Source organism: Coturnix japonica, chromosome 30 (assembly GCF_054131305.1).
Source record: "Coturnix japonica strain WE chromosome 30, WE-NBRP24, whole genome shotgun sequence".
Classification (NCBI taxonomy): domain Eukaryota; kingdom Metazoa; phylum Chordata; class Aves; order Galliformes; family Phasianidae; genus Coturnix; species Coturnix japonica.
Genome location: NC_140692.1, coordinates 7,191,293 through 7,213,780, shown reverse-complemented (window position 1 = coordinate 7,213,780; position 22,488 = coordinate 7,191,293). Strand labels below are relative to the sequence as shown.

Below are 22,488 nucleotides of genomic sequence, written 5' to 3'. Positions count from 1 at the left end.
TAAATCCAGCAACGTCCTGTATTCATAGGCAACAGGTTCAGAGGTTATAAAGAACTACTCTGTAGCAGCCCAAAGGTAGCACACTAAGCAATGCCTGACATTAAAGTACATACAGTTTTGTTATGGCTCTTTGACACCCTTTGGGACAAAAGATATAAGAAATAAATTGCTGTCATAGCAGTACACACAGTCAGAATTGACACATGGCAACAAAAAAAAGGGAAAGGCACGAACACTGGCCAAACCAGTTCATTATAAGTAACAGCCCCGAGCTGGGCTTTTGTTTCTGTAAGAAACCACATAATGGAAAGATAGACTTGATTCTGATTATTTCTGCTTACAGCAACAGAGACTTTTTCTTAACATTCTCCTTTTTATTTAGATTCCCAGTTGTATTAGTATTATGAGTTGGGAGGCTCAAAGCCACTGCCTCTGAACAGACTACATGCTTGATGAGATCCTGTGCTGCTCGAATCAGTCTAAAGATAGACAGAGAACTAGAACAGTTCAAGGGTGCCCTCACATGCACATCACAAAAAGAGACAAATTACAGCTAATTCAGTTAGTGCAGTTCTTTGGTGCTCTTCACTTGAAAACTAGCACACACACAAAAACATGCAATGCATCACCCAGGCATGGAGGTCTTCCAAAGCAAGCTTTCTTCCCTGACATGTTTTGGAGGGGGTGGGGAACAGTCACCCCTCTGCTGCCTTCAGCAGTGAGCTTTCTACACTGAATGTTAATATATGTTTATAGTGAGACACTAAACAGGTCAACTAGAAAGAGGTTTGGGTATTCCTTGCAAATGGTTTAACCCACAGAGTATGGCCTGTCTTTCCAGCCTTGACTCCCCAGATATCTCATCCTAAATCCAAGGAGCTTACCTTGAATCACCTAAAAAAGTTCAAATAAAATGTAACAGCCATAATCTCCTATAACTCTTGACTTCACTTTCAGGCTCTGCTTTACAGCTCTGCTACCACAAATATAATCCAGAACTGCTTTGCTTAACATTACATCCACTGGAGCATAGAATTCACCGTGAGCTCAAATGTGGTACTAGAGATTTCTGTGACAGAATAACATCTATAAGGGACTTGGATGAAAGACCACCACGTTTTTTTCCACGTCACTGGAGCAAGGATTTAAAACCCCAATCATGCTCTGTAGAAGTGACAGACGAGTGCAATAAACTTCATTAATACCCAAACCTCTTTTCCTGCTTCTTCTCATTTTTAAGTGGTATTAAAATAGTTTATGATTGTTCAGCTGCTCTGCACTTTACATCCTCTTATGTGTCATAACCATTTGGGGGATGACAGAAAAATAGACACTTTTTTTTAAATCTTTTTTTTTTTTTTTAATATAATTTAAAATTTTAATGTATATTTTAAATTACATTAAAAAAAAATACAAAAGCCTTTAAACTACCAGACAATGAATATGCAAAATGTTCCTCAAAGTTTACATTACTGTTATCATTGTTATCTACTGGTAGAAACGTCACAGACCAGAGATAGACCTGGGAAGCAAGTTTTGCTTTAGATGGTGCTCAGTGGGACCAGGTGCCCCTTAAATGGAGGATAGATTTTTTTTAATCAAAAGCTGAGCTTCTGAACATGTAGGGGAGAAAAATTAGAGATATGGGAGATAAAGAAACATTACCATCTGAGATGCCATGTGATATACATAGAAAGAACCCCTGTACTCACCCAGAACGTTGTCACTGCATAATAACTTTACAGGAGTAGGAGTAATAGGACTTCTTCAACTATAATAACTATACCTTAAGTACTTATCATTTTTGGAGACAAATCAAAGCGACCCAAAAGGTGGTTTAGGATCTAGACTGTATTGTCCACTACCACTTCCTCACTGTGCTCTACTTCCTCAAGCAAACAACGCAGAAGAGGCTCTATCGAATGTAATGGAATATTTAAGCACCTCGTACAGGGACACATCCACCTGTGGAATTTACAAGCCAGTTCTAACAGTACAAGGAAGAGTGGCTGAGCTCTGAACACAGCAAGATCTCTACAGCAACTTAATGCCAAAATAATCACTATTCCCATGCAATGAAGTATCACCGTGCTAATCTGAAGGTTCCTAACAGGATCACAACATCACCGAGCTGGGGTGTGTTCAAATACCAACTTCGTAGTTCTACAGTGCATACAGACACAAGGTCATCATTACTGAAGCCCCCTTTGCTGCCCATCTCACCCTCTTCTTTTTGTTTCATATTGTTTCCTCCAGCTCAAATTCTGGGCCAGATGACTTCAAAAAGCTCTTCATTTTTCTATCCCTTTAAGACTCCAACGCTTTACAGCATTAGAAGTGTGGCTGACTTTTTTTTCCCTGACTCCCAGCAGTGCTGTCTTTCAGGTCACAGGAGAGGTTTTGATTTCCCACTCTTTGTCATTCCAGCATCAACTTAATTTTCTGTTTTTCATTCTCTTGCTGCTTCCCTGGGACATGCAGCTGGTTTCAGAAATTAAGGTGACAATTTGCTCAAACTACTGGGGTAAAATTTGCCCGTGTAATTACCCTAATTGCATGTGCAATCATATGAACCATGTACACAGGTGAACTATTCAACCTCAGCTGGTCCTCTGTGGGTGCATTTTTGAACAAGCAATTTTGAAAATACAGGCTTCCAGATGAAGCTTATTTTTGTTGTTATGCCTCTTTGTCCCATTTTTTAAAACACCATTTTCCAATTGCCAGCCCATTTCTCCAACCCAAGGCAGTCACATATCTGCTCTCCTACCACTGTACTTTGCCAGCTGTTATTCAATTGAATCTGTTATTCAAATGAAACAGAGGGCAGGGAAGAGCGGAAAAGAAACACAGAAACAGAGATGTTAAAGAACAGTAGTAGCTAAAATACCGAGCTAACTAAACAGAGACATTTAAAAGCCAACACGCAGTAAGGCAGCTCTACCTTTGCATAACTAAGCTCCAAGTTTTTTTATTCATATGCTTTTAGAAAGAACTTCTGTGCATATATCACAAAAAATGATGTGTTTTAATACTTAAAAGGGACTGAATGGTCGTATAAAATTTGAAATGTCACTTGGAACTCCAGGGATGTCCAGTTTGCAGGGTGAAAGAAATACTGCTCGATTTATTACACAGTAATATATGAAGGTATATTATGAGAGACAATAATCTTCATTCCCAGGCAATTTCAGCTTTCCAGGTAGTGTGGATATTGCAGTAAAGTATTGGACATTCTTCATTGCATCTATAAAAGTGAAGTTTTTACAATTTCATTTTGTGGACTTTTTTCCCATCCCATGAATAACAACTCCAAGTCTGAATCTGTAGCTTCCAAAAGGCATTAACTTGGGTAAGATGAGTTGGTCTTGAGATAAGTGATCAAAACTAGCCCTTGCACTCATGACATGAGCTTCTACCCAGTACATTCAGCATTTATGTCGGTACTCCATGCCTACCACAACCAGGAATCAGATGCAAAATCCAAGTTCGTTAGTATCTGTGTGACATCTCATTGTAGTGTTTAACTATGGGGTGAACTGGGTTCAGGGTTTGCAGGTGCATCCTGACAATTTCAAGAAAGCATAAAGAAATCCCTCATCTTACAGCGTTCTCCAGTCCCTTCACTGATGATACTGAACCTCACAAATCTTCCCTGGGTGGCTGAAGAAGTCACGGCAGTGAGATTCTCCCCCCCATCCTAAGAAGAAACAGTGAAGGAAAGCAGTAACTACAAAAGCTTCCACCTCCATAAAGTACATCATGAGAAAATGGATTAGCCTTCACAACAGATCCATTAGCCAGCACCCCAGTATCCTCTTTGTTCTTGCCAATTCTAAAGCACGCTGTGCCAGTATTGGATCAGCTCCTAACAAGAGACAAGCTGGTCCTTGCCTGTCTGCACAGAGCCTAGCACAGGCACAATTGCTATGGGAATAATATATTACCAAATGGACTTAAATGAGCATAATAACAAACAAAAGATAATCATACACACTCAAACTAATGCAAATAAGAATATAATTCAATCAACTCATTAACTTTACTAAAAGCTAGCTTTGTACATCAGCCTCCTGGCTCTTAGAACTGTCAAAGGAGCGCAGACATCTGATTATGAACTCCCGTTGTCAGTCAGGAGACTAGACATGAATGCTGAACAAAAATAATTCCTTTCTGAGCCCATGGAACATCGTGTTCATATCTAATATTCATGCTACCTTGAAAATACAAGGTAGTAGCCATATAAAATGGAATAATTTCTGAGGCTTAAAGCTGAATTGTTTAGTAGTCCAAGACATTAATATCACTGAGCTCATATCAAGTAATCTTCAAGTGCAGTGAAATTCCCAAGTGACCTTGACTAATCTGAACAGATTGGGTATGAAAGCATCGAGGGAGCTGCAGGCACCTCATGGGGGGAACCTTTACTGTTTCAGAGCAAACACTGTGCGTGCTTTTGGGACTGGAAGACCAAAGAAACAAGAGACAATGCATTTGGTCCCCCCTGTTCTTAAAATGACCATTAACTAATTCGTTTTTGTGGATGTTTAGACATGATACTGTTTTCTCCAAAGGCAAACAATAGTACAGCACTTCCATAGGATATTGACAAGCAAGAGAACAAGATCATAGACATTACATATTAAGAAACCCTTGGCCCTATCTATGCCAGACCTCCTCTGTGAGGTCTTTTTTGGTCTCTACCAAGGCATACAAACAGTGGCACAGCCCTCTGGGCAATTTACCAGAATCTAGCATTGTGTTGGCCTGTTATAATAACAGGCCTCTGGACTCTGGGACAAGCTCTTATAATTCAAGAGACTGAGCGTATTCTCCTGCCCGACCTCCTGAAAGCGCATGGAAAGTGCTGGAAAATAAAAGGAAAGGCAGCAAAGCACCCAAAGTCTCAGCTACTCAGCTTTCAGAAAACAGAAGCACCAAGCAATAAAACCAACTGCTGACATGAGACTGGTGCCGAGTCCCACAGACAACGATAGCAGACAGACTCCTATTTTAGAGACTTGACGAAACAATAAATTAGGTGAGGGTGTGTTAGAACAACAGCTGGTTGCTAATTAGTCGCAGCCCCCTCAGCAGGGTATCAATAAAGCAGCAAAGAACATCTCGAGTAAATTAAATTTTAAAAACCCCTACTGCAATCACTCCCCTGACAGACCCTTCCTTCATCTCCCTTCTCAGCTTTTTATTTATTGTAATTACTTTAGTAATAAGATTTGTTTCCTTGTTATTATATGTATTACTATGCAGGGCGGCAACAACAACAATAACAACAATAGCTAGGAAGAGTTATGTTGCTTATTTATCTCTGTGGCTGTTATTGGGCCACTGGATGGATAGAGCAATGAGGAGGTGGGTGCCTGGGAAAAGCAGTAAATAGAAAAGAAAGCATATTCCTCAGGAGCAGAGACATATGGGGACATATTTACAAAGGAGGAAACACTGACAATGAGCGAATAGATCTAATAACTCAGGGGAGCCCAACAGCTCCAGCTGATAAAGGAAGGAATAAACAATACTGCATTAGAAGTGCTGTCAGGAGTCCTGGGGTGTAGCTGCGTGCCAACAGAGGTTTACCATAGGAGAGCCAAGGATGGACTGCCATGTTAGCACAGGGCAAAGGCTTTGTCTGAAATAGGGTCATCTCCCACAGCATACTGATGTACTGAGAAGAGTTTGGTGGAGGATCAGACTCTGGTTCTGGGTCCACCAAGGGAGAAGCTGCAAAGACTTAAAGAATCACATACCCATATTTTATCTTATGTTGTTCATGTACTAGCCAGATTTCATAGCATCATAGACTCATTAAGGTTGGAAAGACCATTTAGCCAAGCTATCAGCCCATCCCCACCATGCCCAGTGACATCCCTCAGCGCCACATCTCCACGGTTCCTGCACACCTCAAGGGACAGTGACTCCACCACCTCCCTGGGCAGCTGTTCCAACACACCACCATTCCTTCTAAAAAGAAATTTTGCCTAATATCCAACCTGAACCTACCCTGGTGCAAATTGAGGCCATTACCTCACATCCTATAGATCTAACCTTCCAAATCATGGGCTTCTGCTATAGGGAATCTGCTGAGACTATCAGGAACAATAAGGCTGCTTGCCTTGAAGAAGTATAAGTGGTCTTAGACCCTCTTCACTAGAACTAAAGAACAAGCACCCAAAATTCTCAGGACGGCCTGCTGAGGAGACCGTGATGGCCAACAAGAAGCACATTTTCACCAGTTATGCCTCACCACCAGTGCAAGATCACTGTCCTCTTTATGGGGACAGCTGAGGCAACACCAGAGGCAAGAGAGCAGCACTTAGATAAGAACCATCTACTGCACTCAAAGAAAGTTCACCCACAGTTCATAGCACTTCCCTGAGCCACATTCCAGATGCAGTACAAGCATTCCTCAGACATGGCATTTTCATCTGCTCTGAGGTCCCGAGTCAGCGCTTGCAAATAGACCACCTTATAACACAGAGCTCAGAGCACAGCCATTCTAAATGAGTAAGGACTGAATCTTATGCAAAAATGTTCTTCCACACGCATCTACCCAACTACCGTTGGCACTATCCTTAAAGAAATGCACGCATCACACATCAGCTAGTCTGGAGAGACCCCTTAAATTGTGCTTGCAAAGTGCATGGCATCCATTTAGATATGCAAGACTAGATTCTGAGAATTCAACTCCTCTTTAACCCTCTGATCAGAGAGAAGCAAACAAGAGAAGGGAAGGGAGAGTAGGAGGGATGTCTACAGCCACATGGCTTTGTGTGCCTCTACTTCAAGATTTAATCCTCAAGGATGCAGTTCTGGGTCATCAAGTGAGTCCTCAAGTGCGGCCCTTAGCTTGTTTGCTGTCTATGTCCAGCTCTGCCTCTGACTACGTGGAGAACAAAATGTCTCAGTGCAGGAGAGTGCACAATAATATAGGAGGAAATAGAAGTTATATACACAGATAATGCTTTTGGGTAGAAGAACTAGCTTGCTTCTGTTCTTCCTACAAGTATCCTTCAAAAAAAAAAGAAAAGAAAAAAAAAAAGGCCCTTGTTTCAAAAAGTAAGTGGGAAACATTAATAGTTAATAGTTTCCCTTCTGAGAGCATGCAATAGAAATGTGTTCTGAAAGGGCTTTCAGAGGACGTTTCTATCTCTCCATTTCTGTAATTGTCAGAGTTAAAGCTTTTCTCTGCTGGATTCCAGGGCGCAATAAACAAAGCCCTGTAAGTAAAACAGGATGGAACAAACAGCCTGACTAAAGTGAGAGTGAATATCAATAAAGAGAAACAAACAAAAAGCCCAGCTCACCTGCCTTACCTATAAGCAGCAGCAAAGCTTACTCAGCCTGTGTTGTGGGAAGGCAGGTGCAGAAGGGAACAGGGTGTTTTTAAACCAGATAAAGAATAGTCCATGGCTATAATCCAAAATGCAAATCAGGATTTCCTCTTCCTAACAGCTACTATGGTTACCCCATGCCTTCGAAGAAGTCACACTGCTTCCAAAAAAATTAATCTTCCTTTACCAAAATAGACTCACCGGCTCCCATCTCCACTGATTGGTTCAATTCATTTACAAAAACACATCAAGTTCCTCTCATTGAAAAGCTTCTTTGATTCAACAGTAGGGAAAGGAAAGCGAGAAAAGGGCAGACAGAAGGGAAGAAAGAGGAAACATGAAAGGGAGTAAAAAAAAAGGAAGAAGGTGGCAATGGAGGAGAGAGACATGAACTTGGAAGAGAGAGATTGGGCAGTTCAAGACCTGTGGATGCTCATAATAGACAGTGCATGGGCAGTCTGAAGATGAAATATTCTTTAAAACAAAAGCACTTATCTAGGAGTTCCACCTCTTGTTTGATCAATCATATCGCAAGGCCGAATCATTTTTAATTTAATACTTCTGGGAAGTGGGGGGGAAGCACTCATTAAACACGGGCACGGTTGGCAAGCACTGCGCGTTAGCATTTGGCACTATTTATTATTGCTGTTTATGGTGATATAAATTAGGTTATACTGATATAATTAATAACCCTAAATTCAGGGGTAATAAATAGCAATATTTATATGAAACTGCAGACTCTGAAGAAGTCCAGCCAAAAAAATCCCCACAAAATGCTGACTACCACGTTGTGACTGCTAACATACACATGGGAGCACCAGGTACGTGGGTGCAGAAGATATGCAGGTGTGAGCAGACACTGAGGAATGGCTGCATACACAAGCTGTTGACAGAAGGGTATGTAGCATGTGCACAGAGAAGACAGCCTAAAAGCAGGTCACAAGATGGTACACAACTGCATGGAGAAGTGTTGGTGCACAGGCAACTTGTTGCTCCACTGTGTGGTAATGAGCTTATGTGGAACAGTGTGAACAGCCAACAGTGCTGGGTATTTCTTTGTAACAGAACTGTTTGTGCTGTCATAAGCTTTTACAAGTTCCTTTCCTGACCCTGGTTTTAGTGGATGAATCAGAAGAACTAGATTGAAGAGAAAATGCTCCTGGTACACATATTTCACTCATTTAAAGCTGTGTGAAGGTTGTGGTGTGTCATTATTTCATCCTCCCAGGAAGAAAACTCAGGGGAAAGAAAAAAAAAGGAGGGGGAAATGCTCAAGGTCACATACTTCATCAACAGCAGAGCCAGGAACAAAGCACGGGTCTCTCACTCACCCAGTATAACTCAGCAGTTTCCTAATCAAAGTGCTGTGCTCCTTCATGGATTCTCCACTGCTGTGTAGAATGGAATTCCTTCTCTAGCTTTCCTGTTAATCCGTGATTTAATTTAAAAAGACGATAAAGGGATGAGAGAAAACAGTCAGCTGAACACCAACCAATACCTTGGGTTTTCACAGAACAGCCTTCGCAAGATAATCAGCCTACAAGGACACTTTCCCTTTAGTAATTTAATGCCTGTCACTTTGGACCATCTTATAGCACCGTTCTTGGAGATTAAGACTACTTTTACTTGTAAAGAAGAAAAAAAACACACAAATAACTATATCAGGTCAGACCATACATCTATCAGAGGCAGCATCCCATTTCCAGCAGTGGTCAAACACTACTGTGTGACAACACACAGGATGCACTTAATAAAAAGTAGTGTCTAACATTAAAATATATAGCCACTACCAGATCAGCTGAAATTTATTTGACAAACCCTACATCTGACTGCTATTCAGGACAGAGCAAAGGCTGCCCAGGGAGGTGGAGTCACCATCCATTGGAGACCTTAAAGAAACATGGAGATGTGGTACTTCAGGACACGGTTTACTGGGCAATACTGGTTGTAGGCGGACGGTTGGACCAGATGACAGACTTCTTTTCCAACCTTAATGATTCCATGAGAACAGTCGCACAGAACACAACTGCTCATCAGTACTCTCTGGATTGAACAAACTCAAATTATATGTGATATTGGGTAGTGATTTTTATTTTTATGTGATGACAGCCTTACTCATAGAGACATGCTTGCATCACCACTACCTTCATTTAGCATCAGCAACAGGACTCAACTCTCTCCATCACTGACAGACAGGAATAAATCCTCATAGTACTGACTGATGTGAAAGGGAGTGAAAGGGAAGGCTGTTTCCTAGCTCAGCCACACACAGTCAGAGCATAATCACATTACTGCCATCATATCTGTGACAGAGGAACATTCTCTGCATGCAACTTTCAGATCACATTAACCAAAGCAAATACCAAGGCCCTGATCGTCTTGTTGCTGCACAAGGCTCTCGAAGTGTGATTGCACGGTATCCTGCTGGGATGAGCACTCTTCCACTGAGCTGTGCCTGCAGCAGGGAGTCAGCTGGGGAAGGGGCACAGCTGGGCTGCTGGAAGAAATCCTTTGTAACCGTGCGATGGCATTCATCTTTGTGACGGGCAGGGAAGCATTATGCACACCCCAGCACACAGGACTGGGGAGGAGGGAGAGAGTGAGGAGCTTCAAAAGAACTGCCAACAGAAAAGAATTCAACCCTTTTTTAAATATAAAGATACCGAGGTAACGAGACTAGAGCAGGATTAATACCAGATAACAGAAGGATGGATGGGTAGTACAGAAGATGCACTTTCAAAGCATGAAGATTCGAAATGAGTGATGATTCAAAATAAACAGTGGATTTGACACATTCAGTCGTGATTGTAAATCTCAAGGCAAATAAGTGGCTTCCTGAAATGTGCTACAGAGACCTAAAAGTAAGTAGTATGGACCTGTTTACAGCTACTCAGTCAATAATGGCCTACAGACCCTTTTCCTGGAAAAAGAGCTTCCCTTTGTGGCAGTGATTTGAATGACAACAGAGTTTAATACAGCACTTAAACCTAGATGAAGTAGAACATTAATGGACAAAGAAACCTGCATGTGCTTCCACATGCAGCAAGGGACTAAAAGTCATCTCCAAAAAGCTGCCAATAAACTCTAGGCCAAGAAAAGAAGCTTTTCTTTCTGTGCAGGAACACCTCAGTCCACTGAAAAAGCACATGGGAAGAAGCAAGAGCAACAGAGCCATGGGAGGCCCCACAGCACAGCATTTAAATTGGAGCATGATGGAATGGTTCTCTCCCTTCCCCAGGCTTCATGCTTAGCTACAGAGCCATAGCCAAGTCCTTGGACCTCTGCTCCTATCCCACACCAAACTTTCCTACTCATCACCAGGTTGAACTACAGTGGAAGCTCCACACGTTCCTGTGTGATATGAGCTCAGACAGTACCCTTCATTCCAGGTGTCACCAAAAGCCACACTGTCCCTCCTGAGGACCCTTCCTCTGCTATGCTCACTCCTGACAGCTGGAGAAAAAAGGTCAGACATTCCCTCCAGCCCTCCATCTGCTGGAAACTTTAATTAAGCAGAGTGAAAGGAAAAACAGAAAGCCACAATCTTTCATTTTTGCTTCTGCTGTCTGGAAGAATCAAGGAAACATTTGGTGCCAGCAGAAGCTTCCAATACTCGGGGGCAGCATCCAGCTCCCCTGAACAGCCTAAACTACAACACACTCATGTCCTGGGGAGAACAGGAACACAAAAAACTATGCTCATAGTCGCAGACCAGAGGCTAAGAACACTCCAAGCTGCCCTCTGCTGAAGCCCAGACCACAACAGAAAGGAATTAGATTAGGACCAAATAAGCTCAAGATTTGCTTAAGGTCTTTACCCTGTTTCTTCAGCACCGGATCAGCACAACCTGACCTGAAACCAGATGAATGGTTGTAGTGATGATGTGGGTAGGAGCAATGTAAAGGCAGCTCTGAAGAATGCAAAAAGAAACTGGTATATTCATAAGCTCAGAAAGACTTGGAATCTCTTCAGAAGCATGTGGGAGGAAACAGAGTAAAGGAGATAGGAGAAGGAGGGAGTTTCATTATACGGAAACATTTCCATAAAGATACGAGCATTTAATAGATCCTTACATCTTTCCCCCATTCAGGTTATATAAAGCATTAATTAAAGCCAGTTATTCCCAGATATATCAGCTTGCAGATAAAGTTTGCCCTGCTGATTTGGCAGAATAGATAACTTTCCATTCAGCAAGTAAGATTCAGTTTGTCTGCTATCGCTAATACTTCACCCAGTCAGTTGGGACACCTTACGGCCCCACACAGTACAGAACCATGAATATCCGATGCACACGAGACAGCACACTGGGCTGTATCCAGGACTTACATTCTCCTTACAGGACTGATCACAGGATGAATAAAACACAAGGCAAAAGGCAACAGGAATTCTGGCCCAAAACACTGAAGACTAGGCCTGCTAAGTATACAGCAGTAAAGCCTGCAGGTAAACCCAGTGAAAATTCACAATAAGTATGTTACTACAACGCACTTGCCATTGATGACTCCATCAGGGTTGAGCATGGGGACAATCTTGAAAATGAAACATTTCCTCAGGAGATCAGCAATGGGATCACTGCTCACAAGGAACTCCAGGGTCCCCTTCATCACCCAGCTGGCGTTGCTTTCACCAGGATGAACACGGGCCATCAGAAAGACATAAGGACGACTGTCTGTAAAACAAAGCAAAGGCATGGAGATGTTATGCACAGAAGCTGCAGAGATACGATGCCAACTTTTTTTTTTAAGAGAGAATCTTACTAAACAGTTCATGGACAGAGCCTAATGAACCCCTGTTGCAAAGCAGACTAGCAATTTGGCAGAGAAAATTGTCTTGCTATCAGATACGTTATTTGCCATTCCCATGAAAAAGCACCCTCATTTGGCCTAGTTACACGTCTCCAAAAGCTCTCTGTATACACATGCTCAGAAGAGACCAAATTTGACAGCAGATTGTTTGAAAATCCCATCTGTGTTGAGCAAAATCCACAGATGGGCCAAGGGAAGAAGACAGAGGTAGACACCTGCCAAGCATAGAGAATAAAAGAAAAGGACAAAGCAATGATGTGTCTTAAAATTATCCTTCTGTGAATGTTCACAATCTCAGGCTGCTGTCACAAATCAACCTGACACATTTGCTTTAGTGGAAGCCACTATCTGACAGGGAATCACAACGATGCCATGATGTTTTTTGCAGCTCTGTCAGAGCACAGGCTCTCTAGTAAAGGGACAGAAAACAATCAAAGGTATCATCTGAGCATCCTTGTAAGCAAACGCTGATTTAGCAAGTTATGCTTCTATGTCCTCAGCTCCCAAAGCTGTACTAAAGTCCTTCAGTTTTCTAACAGCTTTACAAATCATTACTCAATTAATGTGAAACACAGAGGTGGAATCACAGAACCTTTTGAGTTGGAAAGGATCCTTAAAGGTCACTTGGTCCAACTCCTCTGCAAGGATGTAGACAGGTCTGGAAACAATCCCACATTCACCCCTTCCCATTCATAGGCATTTGATGGGCATGACCAGAGTCTCCACTCGAATTCATACAGAGCAATCATACTGTGGTCCAGTAAAGCAACCAGAACTCTGCTATTCAATAGCCGTGTACTAATCTTTATTTTTCCTTTATCATTCTTGCACCTTACCCTGAGATTAGTATATTTTCACTGCTGTGTATACATTAGTGCCCAAGGCGCTAATGGACTGTAAAAGATCCCTTCAGCCAATAGAGACATACTAGGAGTTCTGCTTACTTTTTATTACAAAAACATATATATATTAGAAAACAACCTCTATTCAGCTCCAGCTAGATGCTGTGCATTACAGTCTACCTTAGTAATGCTTTAAAACAGCAACAAGCAAAAACTACTTTTCACAAAGGCATCAGTTGCATTTTGCTATTTCCAAACATTTTCTTCTTTCTCCCATCATCATGATTTAGTGCTGTTTTGCAGGCTCATTGCTGAGCTAAACTTATGGGACTGTGTTGTTGTAGTTGAGAATGAGGCTCTTGAGGACTCCTAATGGACAACAGCTGTAAATAGCACAAAGCAAAATAAAACATGCTCCCTTGCAACTGATGAAAACGGCTTTAACTCCTGTCTCTTCTATACATTGGGAAAGCATGCAGCATGTTAATTGAGCGATTCTTTCTTCAGTTACTCTATGAGAAAACGAAACCACAAGAAAGGGTCTTCACATCTCAGAAATGGAAGGTTTGCCACAATTCAGCTAATTGAGGATACTGTGAGACTGGCAGAGATGTGAATTCTGCTCTCCTCAAGACTGATAAACCTCTGTCTAACATTCAACGTGACAAAAGCTTCTAGAGAGTCCTGATTTTAAACCCCAGGAAATAGTGGATCCATAGGATCCAGGTGGGGAAACATCTCTATTCCACTTAAAACTCCCTTTCTAAGCTTCACTCCCCTCCTGACAGGTATATTTGCAATGCCAAAATCACATCTCCGGGCACCAACTGGCCGGCAATAGTCAAGATTTCTGCACTTAGCTGAGCTGCTACACTTCATTCTTGATTCACTATGCCCCATAACAGCAGTGCTGATGAAGCCACCCCAGTGCTGCTGATCTGCTCTGGGACACACCTACTGTTCTGAAGTGTAATTTTGGTCCAGAGCCCCTTGATACCACCTTGTGCTACACTGCACCTCCTCAGGACACCGAGACACATGTTCTTCTATGTTTCCTTCAGGGCCCAGAACTGAGTTTGATGCTTCAAAATCCCCAAGTCAGTCCTTACACTGAATCCTCCCCAAGTCCTGGGGAAGCTGCCAGAAAGCTCAGGTTACCCATTTATCTCTGCAAAGCCCACATGACACGTAACCTTCACTGGGAATGTAAATAATAAAAAGAGTGAGCAGAGGAACCTTTTCGTGCTACATAAAGCCCCATCCAACAGATCTTGTCTCATTACTCTGTGCTACATTCTGACATGGCCAGGATATAACGTGCCACTAACAAAACCAGAGATGAGAGATTAAAGGCACTGATGCCTCTTGCAAAACATGGAGCAAAAACCCTTTGAGTAATAAATCTAACGTATCAACCACCTCCCACCTTCCCTTCTCTTTATTCATTTTAACTGTGGATATATGCATGAAAATAAGAGCTTTGTTCCTACAGTACTGCTAACTTGTTGCTTAATCTCCTGCCTATTGCAGGGATCTTCCTCTTGATTTTATCTGATTTGGAAGTTAGAAATCATGACATCAGTTGGGGAAAGATCAATCTGAAATAAAAGAATGAAACCCCGTTAACAAATCAATGTCTCGCCTCATAAAAAGAGGCACAGAAGGGAAATGAAGTGCACTTCCAGATGCCCTGACATGGGTTAAAATTCTATGCATTGTCAAGCTGCTATTTGGGCCACAGCGTTTGAAAGGGAACAAGGTTTTGAAATGACACAAGACTGGGATTTCATTAGGAGTCAAAGGGAATCATAAAGAGCGTGTGACAAATTCAACCTAGATCCAGGTCTTGACTGGAATGATTCTGGCTGTGCCTCTGCATACCTCTCATCCTATCAGCCCCAAGCCAGAGCCCACAAAACATAGGCCTTCCCTCCACTCCCCCTTATTCCTAAATACAACATGACTTTATCATGAGAGCTGCACAGATCAAAGGTTCAAGTTTACCCCCTGGACATAAGAGATAAACAAAGAAAGCCAACATTCCCACCCAACTTCATTATGTGTGACCTCTACAGCATATTCTGAGAGTCAAATGATGTGTAAAAAAGAGCATCAAACGCAGTTCTGCTGCGTGTATCATGGCTGCATCCTGCCTTGGATACATCTGAACTGCCCAAGGCTGCCTAGTTAAACAAAGTCTGACAAAGACAGGATATGGTGTGATGTACATCAAATATATTCAAGGAGAAGGAAAAAAAAAAACAACTTCAAATACTGAGATCACAGAAAACTTGAGACTGCTCTGAGGCAGAACCTGTGTTGGTCACTTTCCTCCGCTCCCCACCCAAAATCTTTCCCCAAGTTGTCACATTTTCAGTTACTCCACGATGTAATACTATGCTCCTCCATTTACCCCAACTCCTCCTTATTTCCTGACCCTGCATTTGGCAAAATCCTACTCAAAGAGACACATCTTAATGCAGAGGCAGCTTACCTAGTCTGACAGGGCCCACTGCTGTTTTCCAGAATTATCAGAGAGATAACCCTCCCTTAAATACACTTACACAATATGCGTTATCAATGGTCCTCATGGCAAAGAAGTGAATGTTACAAATCACCTTGGTTAACTGCTTTCTACCATCAAAGCTGGGTGAAGGTATTCCAGGCTCCAAGTTGCTTGGAAACATCCCTTAGTGGATGAGTTTTATGAATTCACTCACCAATGAATCAGAATGATTAGAAATGACTGCAGAGACCAATACATGTACAAAGCATCCAGACACAGTACAGTTTAACATCCTACTAAAGATGGATATTCTCGTTATTCTTTTTCTGGGTTATTCCCCCAGCCCCTTAACTCCAAGAAATTAGAATGTCAGGTTCTATAAATCATTTTGGGGCAGATCCCAAAATCCCAAATTCTGAAGGCAGATGGAAATTCTACACACATTTGACTAATATTCCATATGATGCAACTAAAAAACAACCAAGTGAACTAATACCTGATGAAACAAAAGCATACCTATAGCGATGGATAGGGAAACAAGTCTGCAAAGAATCCTCAATGATGAGAAGCCTCAATGCTTTACTTAGAATCCTCAATGCTTAGAACACTCAATGTTTAGATCCCTCAATGGCTTAGAACAATCAATGCATAGAATCCTCAATGCTTAGAATTCCAATGCTTAACAGAGAATCCTCAATGCTTAGAAACCTCAATGCTTAGAAACCTCAATGCTTAGAAACATCAATGCTTAGCATCCTCAATGCACAGCTTAGAATCCTCAATGCTTAGAAAACTCTATGCATAGAGTCCTTAATGCTTAGACACCCCAATGCTTAGCTTACTCAATGTTAAGCAACCTCAATGCTTAGCTTAGAATTCTCATTGCTTAGAATTCTCATTGCTTAGAAACCTCAATGCTTAGTTTAGAATCTTCAATGCTTAGAATCCTCAGTGCTTAGAATCGTCAATGCTTAGAATCCTCAATGCTTAGAGAGCTCATTGCTTTGCATTCTCAAAGCATAAAATCCTCAATGCTTAGCATCATCAATGCTTAAAAATCTCAATGCATAGAGTCCTTAATGCTTAGAAACCTCAATGCTTATCACCCTCACTGCGTAGCTTCGTATCCCCAATGCTTAGAATCCTCAGTGCCTAGAATCCTCAATGCTTAGCATCCTCAATGCTTAGCTTAGCATCCTCAATGATTAGAATCCTCAATGCTTAGAAACCTAAATGCTTAGAAACCTCAAAGCATAGAGTCCTTAGTGCTTAGAAACCTCAATGCATAGAGTCCTTAATGCTTAGAATCCTCAATGCTTAGAAACCTCGATGCTTAGAAACCTCAAAGCATAGAGTCCTCAGTGCTTAGAAACTTCAATGCTTAGAATCCTCAATGCTTTGCATCCTCAATGCTCAGCATCCTCAATGTTTAGCTTAGAAACCTCAATGCGCAGAATCCTCAATGCTTAGAATCCTCATTGCTTAGAATCCTCAATGCTGAGAAACCTTATTGCTTTGAAACCTCAATGCTTAGCACCCTTAAAGCTTAGAAACCTCAATGCATAGAGTCCTTAATGCTTAGAATGATCAATGCTTAGAATCCTCAATGCTTAAAGTTCTTAATGCTTAGAAACCTCAATGCTGAGAATCCTCAATGATGAGAATCCTCAGTGCTTAGCATCCTCAATGCTGAGAATCCTCATTGCTTAGCACCCTCAATGCTTAGCTTAGAATCCTCAATGCTCAGAATCTGAAATACTCAGAAACCTCAATGCATAGCATCCTCAATGCTAAGAATCCTCAAAGCATAGAATCCTCAATGCCTAGAAACCTCAATGCTTACCAACCGCAATGCTTAGCTTAAAGTCCTCAAAGCTTAGAACAATCAATGCTTAGAAACCTCAATCCTTAGCATCCTCAATGCTTAGCTTAGATTCCTCGATGCTTAGAATCCACAATGCTTATAATACTCAAAGCTTAGAATCCTCAATGCTTAGCATCCACAATGCATAAAAAACTCAATGCATAGAGTCCTTAATTTTTAGTAACCTCAATGCTTAGTATCTTCAATGATTAGAAACCTTATAGCTTAGAGACCTTAATTTTTAGTAACCTCAATGCTTAGAAACCTCAACGCTTTGCACCCTCAATGCTCAGAATCCTCAGTGCTTAGTTTAGAACCCTAAATGCATAAAATCCTCAATGCATACAATCCTCATTGCTTAGAATCCTCAACACTGAGAAACCTCAATACTTAGAATACTCAATGCCAAGCTTAGAAACCTCAATGCTTGGAATCCTCGATGCTTAGAAACCTCATTGCTTAGAAACCTAAATGCTCAACGTAGAATCTTCAATGCTTAAATCCTCAATGATAAGAGCCCTAAATGCTTAGAAACCTCAACGTGTTGCATCCTCACATCAGAGCTTAGAATCGTCAATACTTAGAATCCTCATTGCTTAGAATCCTCAATGCATAGCTTAGAATCCTGAATGCTTAGAATCCTCAATGCTTAGAAACCTCAATGCTTATAAACCTCAATGCTTAGAATCCTCAATACTTAGAAACCTCAATGCTTAGAATCCTCAATGCTTAGCATCCTCAATGCTTAGCATCCTTATTGCTTAGAATCCTCAATGCTTAGAATCCTCAATGCTTAGAATCCTCAATGCTTAACATCCTCAATGCTTAGCGTCCTCAATGCTTAGAATCCTCAATGCTTAGAATCCTCAATGCTTAGCATCCTTATTGCTTAGAATCCTCAATGCTTAGAATCCTCAATGCTTAGAATCCTCAATGCTTAACATCCTCAATGCTTAGCATCCTCAATGCTTAGCATCCTCAATGCTTAGCATCCTCAATGCTTAGCATCCTCAATGCTTTGCTTAGTAACCTCACTGCTTAGAATCCTCAATGCTTAGAATCCTCATTGCTTAGAATCCTCAATGCTGAGAAACCTTATTGCTTTGAAACCTCAATGCTTAGCACCCTTAAAGCTTAGAAACCTCAATGCATAGAGTCCTTAATGCTTAGAATGATCAATGCTTAGAATCCTCAATGCTTAAAGTTCTTAATGCTTAGAAACCTCAATGCTGAGAATCCTCAATGATGAGAATCCTCAGTGCTTAGCATCCTCAATGCTGAGAATCCTCATTGCTTAGCACCCTCAATGCTTAGCTTAGAATCCTCAATGCTCAGAATCTGAAATACTCAGAAACCTCAATGCATAGCATCCTCAATGCTAAGAATCCTCAAAGCATAGAATCCTCAATGCCTAGAAACCTCAATGCTTACCAACCGCAATGCTTAGCTTAAAGTCCTCAAAGCTTAGAACAATCAATGCTTAGAAACCTCAATCCTTAGCATCCTCAATGCTTAGCTTAGATTCCTCGATGCTTAGAATCCACAGTGCTTATAATACTCAAAGCTTAGAATCCTCAATGCTTAGCATCCACAATGCATAAAAAACTCAATGCATAGAGTCCTTAATTTTTAGTAACCTCAATGCTTAGTATCTTCAATGATTAGAAACCTTATAGCTTAGAGACCTTAATTTTTAGTAACCTCAATGCTTAGAAACCTCAACGCTTTGCACCCTCAATGCTCAGAATCCTCAGTGCTTAGTTTAGAACCCTAAATGCATAAAATCCTCAATGCATACAATCCTCATTGCTTAGAATCCTCAACACTGAGAAACCTCAATACTTAGAATACTCAATGCCAAGCTTAGAAACCTCAATGCTTGGAATCCTCGATGCTTAGAAACCTCATTGCTTAGAAACCTAAATGCTCAACGTAGAATCTTCAATGCTTAAATCCTCAATGATAAGAGCCCTAAATGCTTAGAAACCTCAACGTGTTGCATCCTCACATCAGAGCTTAGAATCGTCAATACTTAGAATCCTCATTGCTTAGAATCCTCAATGCATAGCTTAGAATCCTGAATGCTTAGAATCCTCAATGCTTAGAAACCTCAATGCTTATAAACCTCAATGCTTAGAATCCTCAATACTTAGAAACCTCAATGCTTAGAATCCTCAATGCTTAGCATCCTCAATGCTTAGCATCCTTATTGCTTAGAATCCTCAATGCTTAGAATCCTCAATGCTTAGAATCCTCAATGCTTAACATCCTCAATGCTTAGCGTCCTCAATGCTTAGAATCCTCAATGCTTAGAATCCTCAATGCTTAGCATCCTTATTGCTTAGAATCCTCAATGCTTAGAATCCTCAATGCTTAGAATCCTCAATGCTTAACATCCTCAATGCTTAGCATCCTCAATGCTTAGCATCCTCAATGCTTAGCATCCTCAATGCTTAGCATCCTCAATGCTTTGCTTAGTAACCTCACTGCTTAGAATCCTCAATGCTTAGAATCCTCAATGCTTAGAATCCTCAATGCCTAGCTTAGAATCCTCAATGCTTAGAATCCTCAATGCTTAGAATCCTCAATGCTTAGAATCCTCAATGCTTAGCATCCTCAATGCTTAGCATCCTCAATGCTTTGCTTAGTAACCTCACTGCTTAGAATCCTCAATGCTTAGAATCCTCAATGCTTAGAATCCTCAATGCCTAGCTTAGAATCCTCAATGCTTAGAATCCTCAATGCTTAGCATCCTCAATGCTTAGCATCCTCAATGCTTAGCATCCTCATTACTTAGCTTAGAATCCTCAAAGCTCAGAATCCTCACTGCTTAGGAACCTCAATGCTTAGCATCCTCCATGCATTGCTTAGAAACCTCAATGCGTAGAATCCCCATTGCTTAGAAATTTTATTGCTCTGAAACCTCAATGCTTAGCATCCCTAAAGCTTACAAACCTCAGTGCATAGAGGCCTTAATGTTTAGAAACCTCAAAGATTAGAAAACTCAATGCTTGTCTTAGAATCCTCAATGCTTAGAATCCTCAATGCTTAGAATCCTCAATGCTTAGAAACCTCAATGCACAGAGTCCTAAATGCTTAGAAACCTCAATACTTAGCATCATCAGTGCTTAGCTTAGAATCCTCACTGCTTAGAAACCTGAATGCTTAGAATCCTCAATGCTTAGAATCCTCAATGCTTAGCTTAGAAACCTCAATGCTTAGAATTTTCAATGCTTAACATCCTCAATGTTTAGAATCCTCAATGCATAGCTTAGAATCCTCAATTCTTAGAATCCTCAATGCTTAGAATCCTCAATGCTTAGAATCCTCAATGCTTAGAATCCTCAATGCTTAGAATCCTCAATGCTTAGCATCCTCAATGCTTAGCTTAGAATCCTCAAAGCTCAGGATCCTCAATGCTTAGAAATGTCAATGCACAGAGTCCTTAATGCTTAGAAACCTCAATACTTAGCATCCTCAATGGTTAGCATCCTCATTACATTGCTTAGAATACTCAATGCTTAGAATCCTCAATGCTTACCATCCTCAATGCTTAGCATCCTCATTGCTTAGAATCCTCATTGCTTAGCATCCTCATTGCTTAGCATCCTCATTGCTTAGCTTCGAATCCTCAAAGCTCAGAATCCTCACTGCATAGGAACCTCAATGCTTAGCATCCTCCATGCATTGCTTAGAAACCTCAATGCGTAGAATCCTCATTGCTTAGAAATTTTATTGCTCTGAAACCTCAATGCTTAGCATCCCTAATGCTTACAAACCTCAGTGCATAGAGGCCTTAATGTTTAGAAACCTCAAAGATTAGAAAACTCAATGCTTGGCTTAGAATCCTCAATGCTTAGAATCCTCAATGCTTAGCATCCTCAATGCTTAGCATCCTTATTGCTTAGAATCCTCAATGCTTAGAATCCTCAATGCTTAGAATCCTAAATGCTTAGCATCCTCAATGCTTAGCATCCTCAATGCTTAGCATCCTCAATCCTTAGCATCCTCAATGCATATCTTAGAATCCTCAAAGCTCAGGATCCTCAATGCTTAGAAACGTCAATGCACAGAGTCCTTTATTCTTAGAAACCTCAATACTTAGCATCCTCAGTGCTTAGCTTAGAATCCTCACTGCTTAGAAACCAGAATGCTTAGAATCCTCAATGCTTAGAATCCTCAATGCTGAGCTTAGAAACCTCAATGCTTAGCATCCTCAATGCTTGGCACCCTCATTGCTTAGCATCCTCATTGCTTAGCATCCTCATTGCTTAGCTTAGAATCCTCAAAGCTCAGAATCCTCACTGCTTAGGAACCTCAATGCTTGGCATCCTCCATGCATTGCTTAGTAACCTCAATGCGCAGAATCCTCATTGCTTAGAAATTTTATTGCTCTGAAACCTCAATGCTTAGCATCCCTAATGCTTACAAACCTCATTGCATAGAGGCCTTAATGTTTAGAAACCTCAAATATTAGAAAACTCAATGCTTGGCTTAGAATCCTCAATGCTTAGAATCCTCAATGCTTAGAATCCTCAATGCTTAGAATCCTCAAAGCTTAGCTTAGAAACCTCAATGCTTAGAATCCTCAATGCTTAGAATCCTCAATGCTTAGAATCCTCAATGCTTAGAAACCTCAATGCACAGAGTCCTTAATGCTTAGAAACCTCAATACTTCGCATCCTCAGTGCTTAGCTTAGAATCCTCACTGCTTAGAAACCTCAATGCTTAGCATCCTCAATCCTTAGTATGCTCTATGCTTAGCTTAGAATCCTCAATGCTTACAATCCTCAATGCTTACAAACCTCAATGCTGAGAAATTTTATTGTTTGAAACCTCATTGCTTAGCATCCCAAATGCTTACAAACCTCAATGAATAGAGGCCTTAATGCTTAGAAACCTCAAAGATTAGAAAACTCAGTGCTTGGCTTAGAATTCTCAATGCCTAGAATCCTCAACGCTCAGCTTAGAATCCTCAGTGCTTAGAATCCTCAATGCTTAGAAACCTCAATGCACAGAGTCCTTAATGCTTAGAAACATTAATACTTAGCAACCTCAGTGCTTAGCTTAGAATACTCACTGCTTTGAAACCTCAATGCTTATAATCCTCAGTGCTTAGAAT

General features: G+C 41.1%; 1 protein-coding gene across 1 annotated transcript in view; it reads right to left on the bottom strand.

The window, feature by feature from the left end:
- Window positions 1–12,837, bottom strand: part of LOC146755839 (cytosolic carboxypeptidase 4-like) — a 95,379-nt gene extending 82,542 nt beyond the window's left edge. Inside the window, exon 1 of the mRNA XM_085525284.1 lies at window positions 11,838–12,837. Coding sequence (XP_085381410.1) covers window positions 11,838–12,118 — 281 coding nt within the window. The 5' untranslated portion in view covers window positions 12,119–12,837. The remainder of the gene's footprint in view (window positions 1–11,837) is intronic.
- Window positions 12,838–22,488: the final 9,651 nt, after the last annotated feature.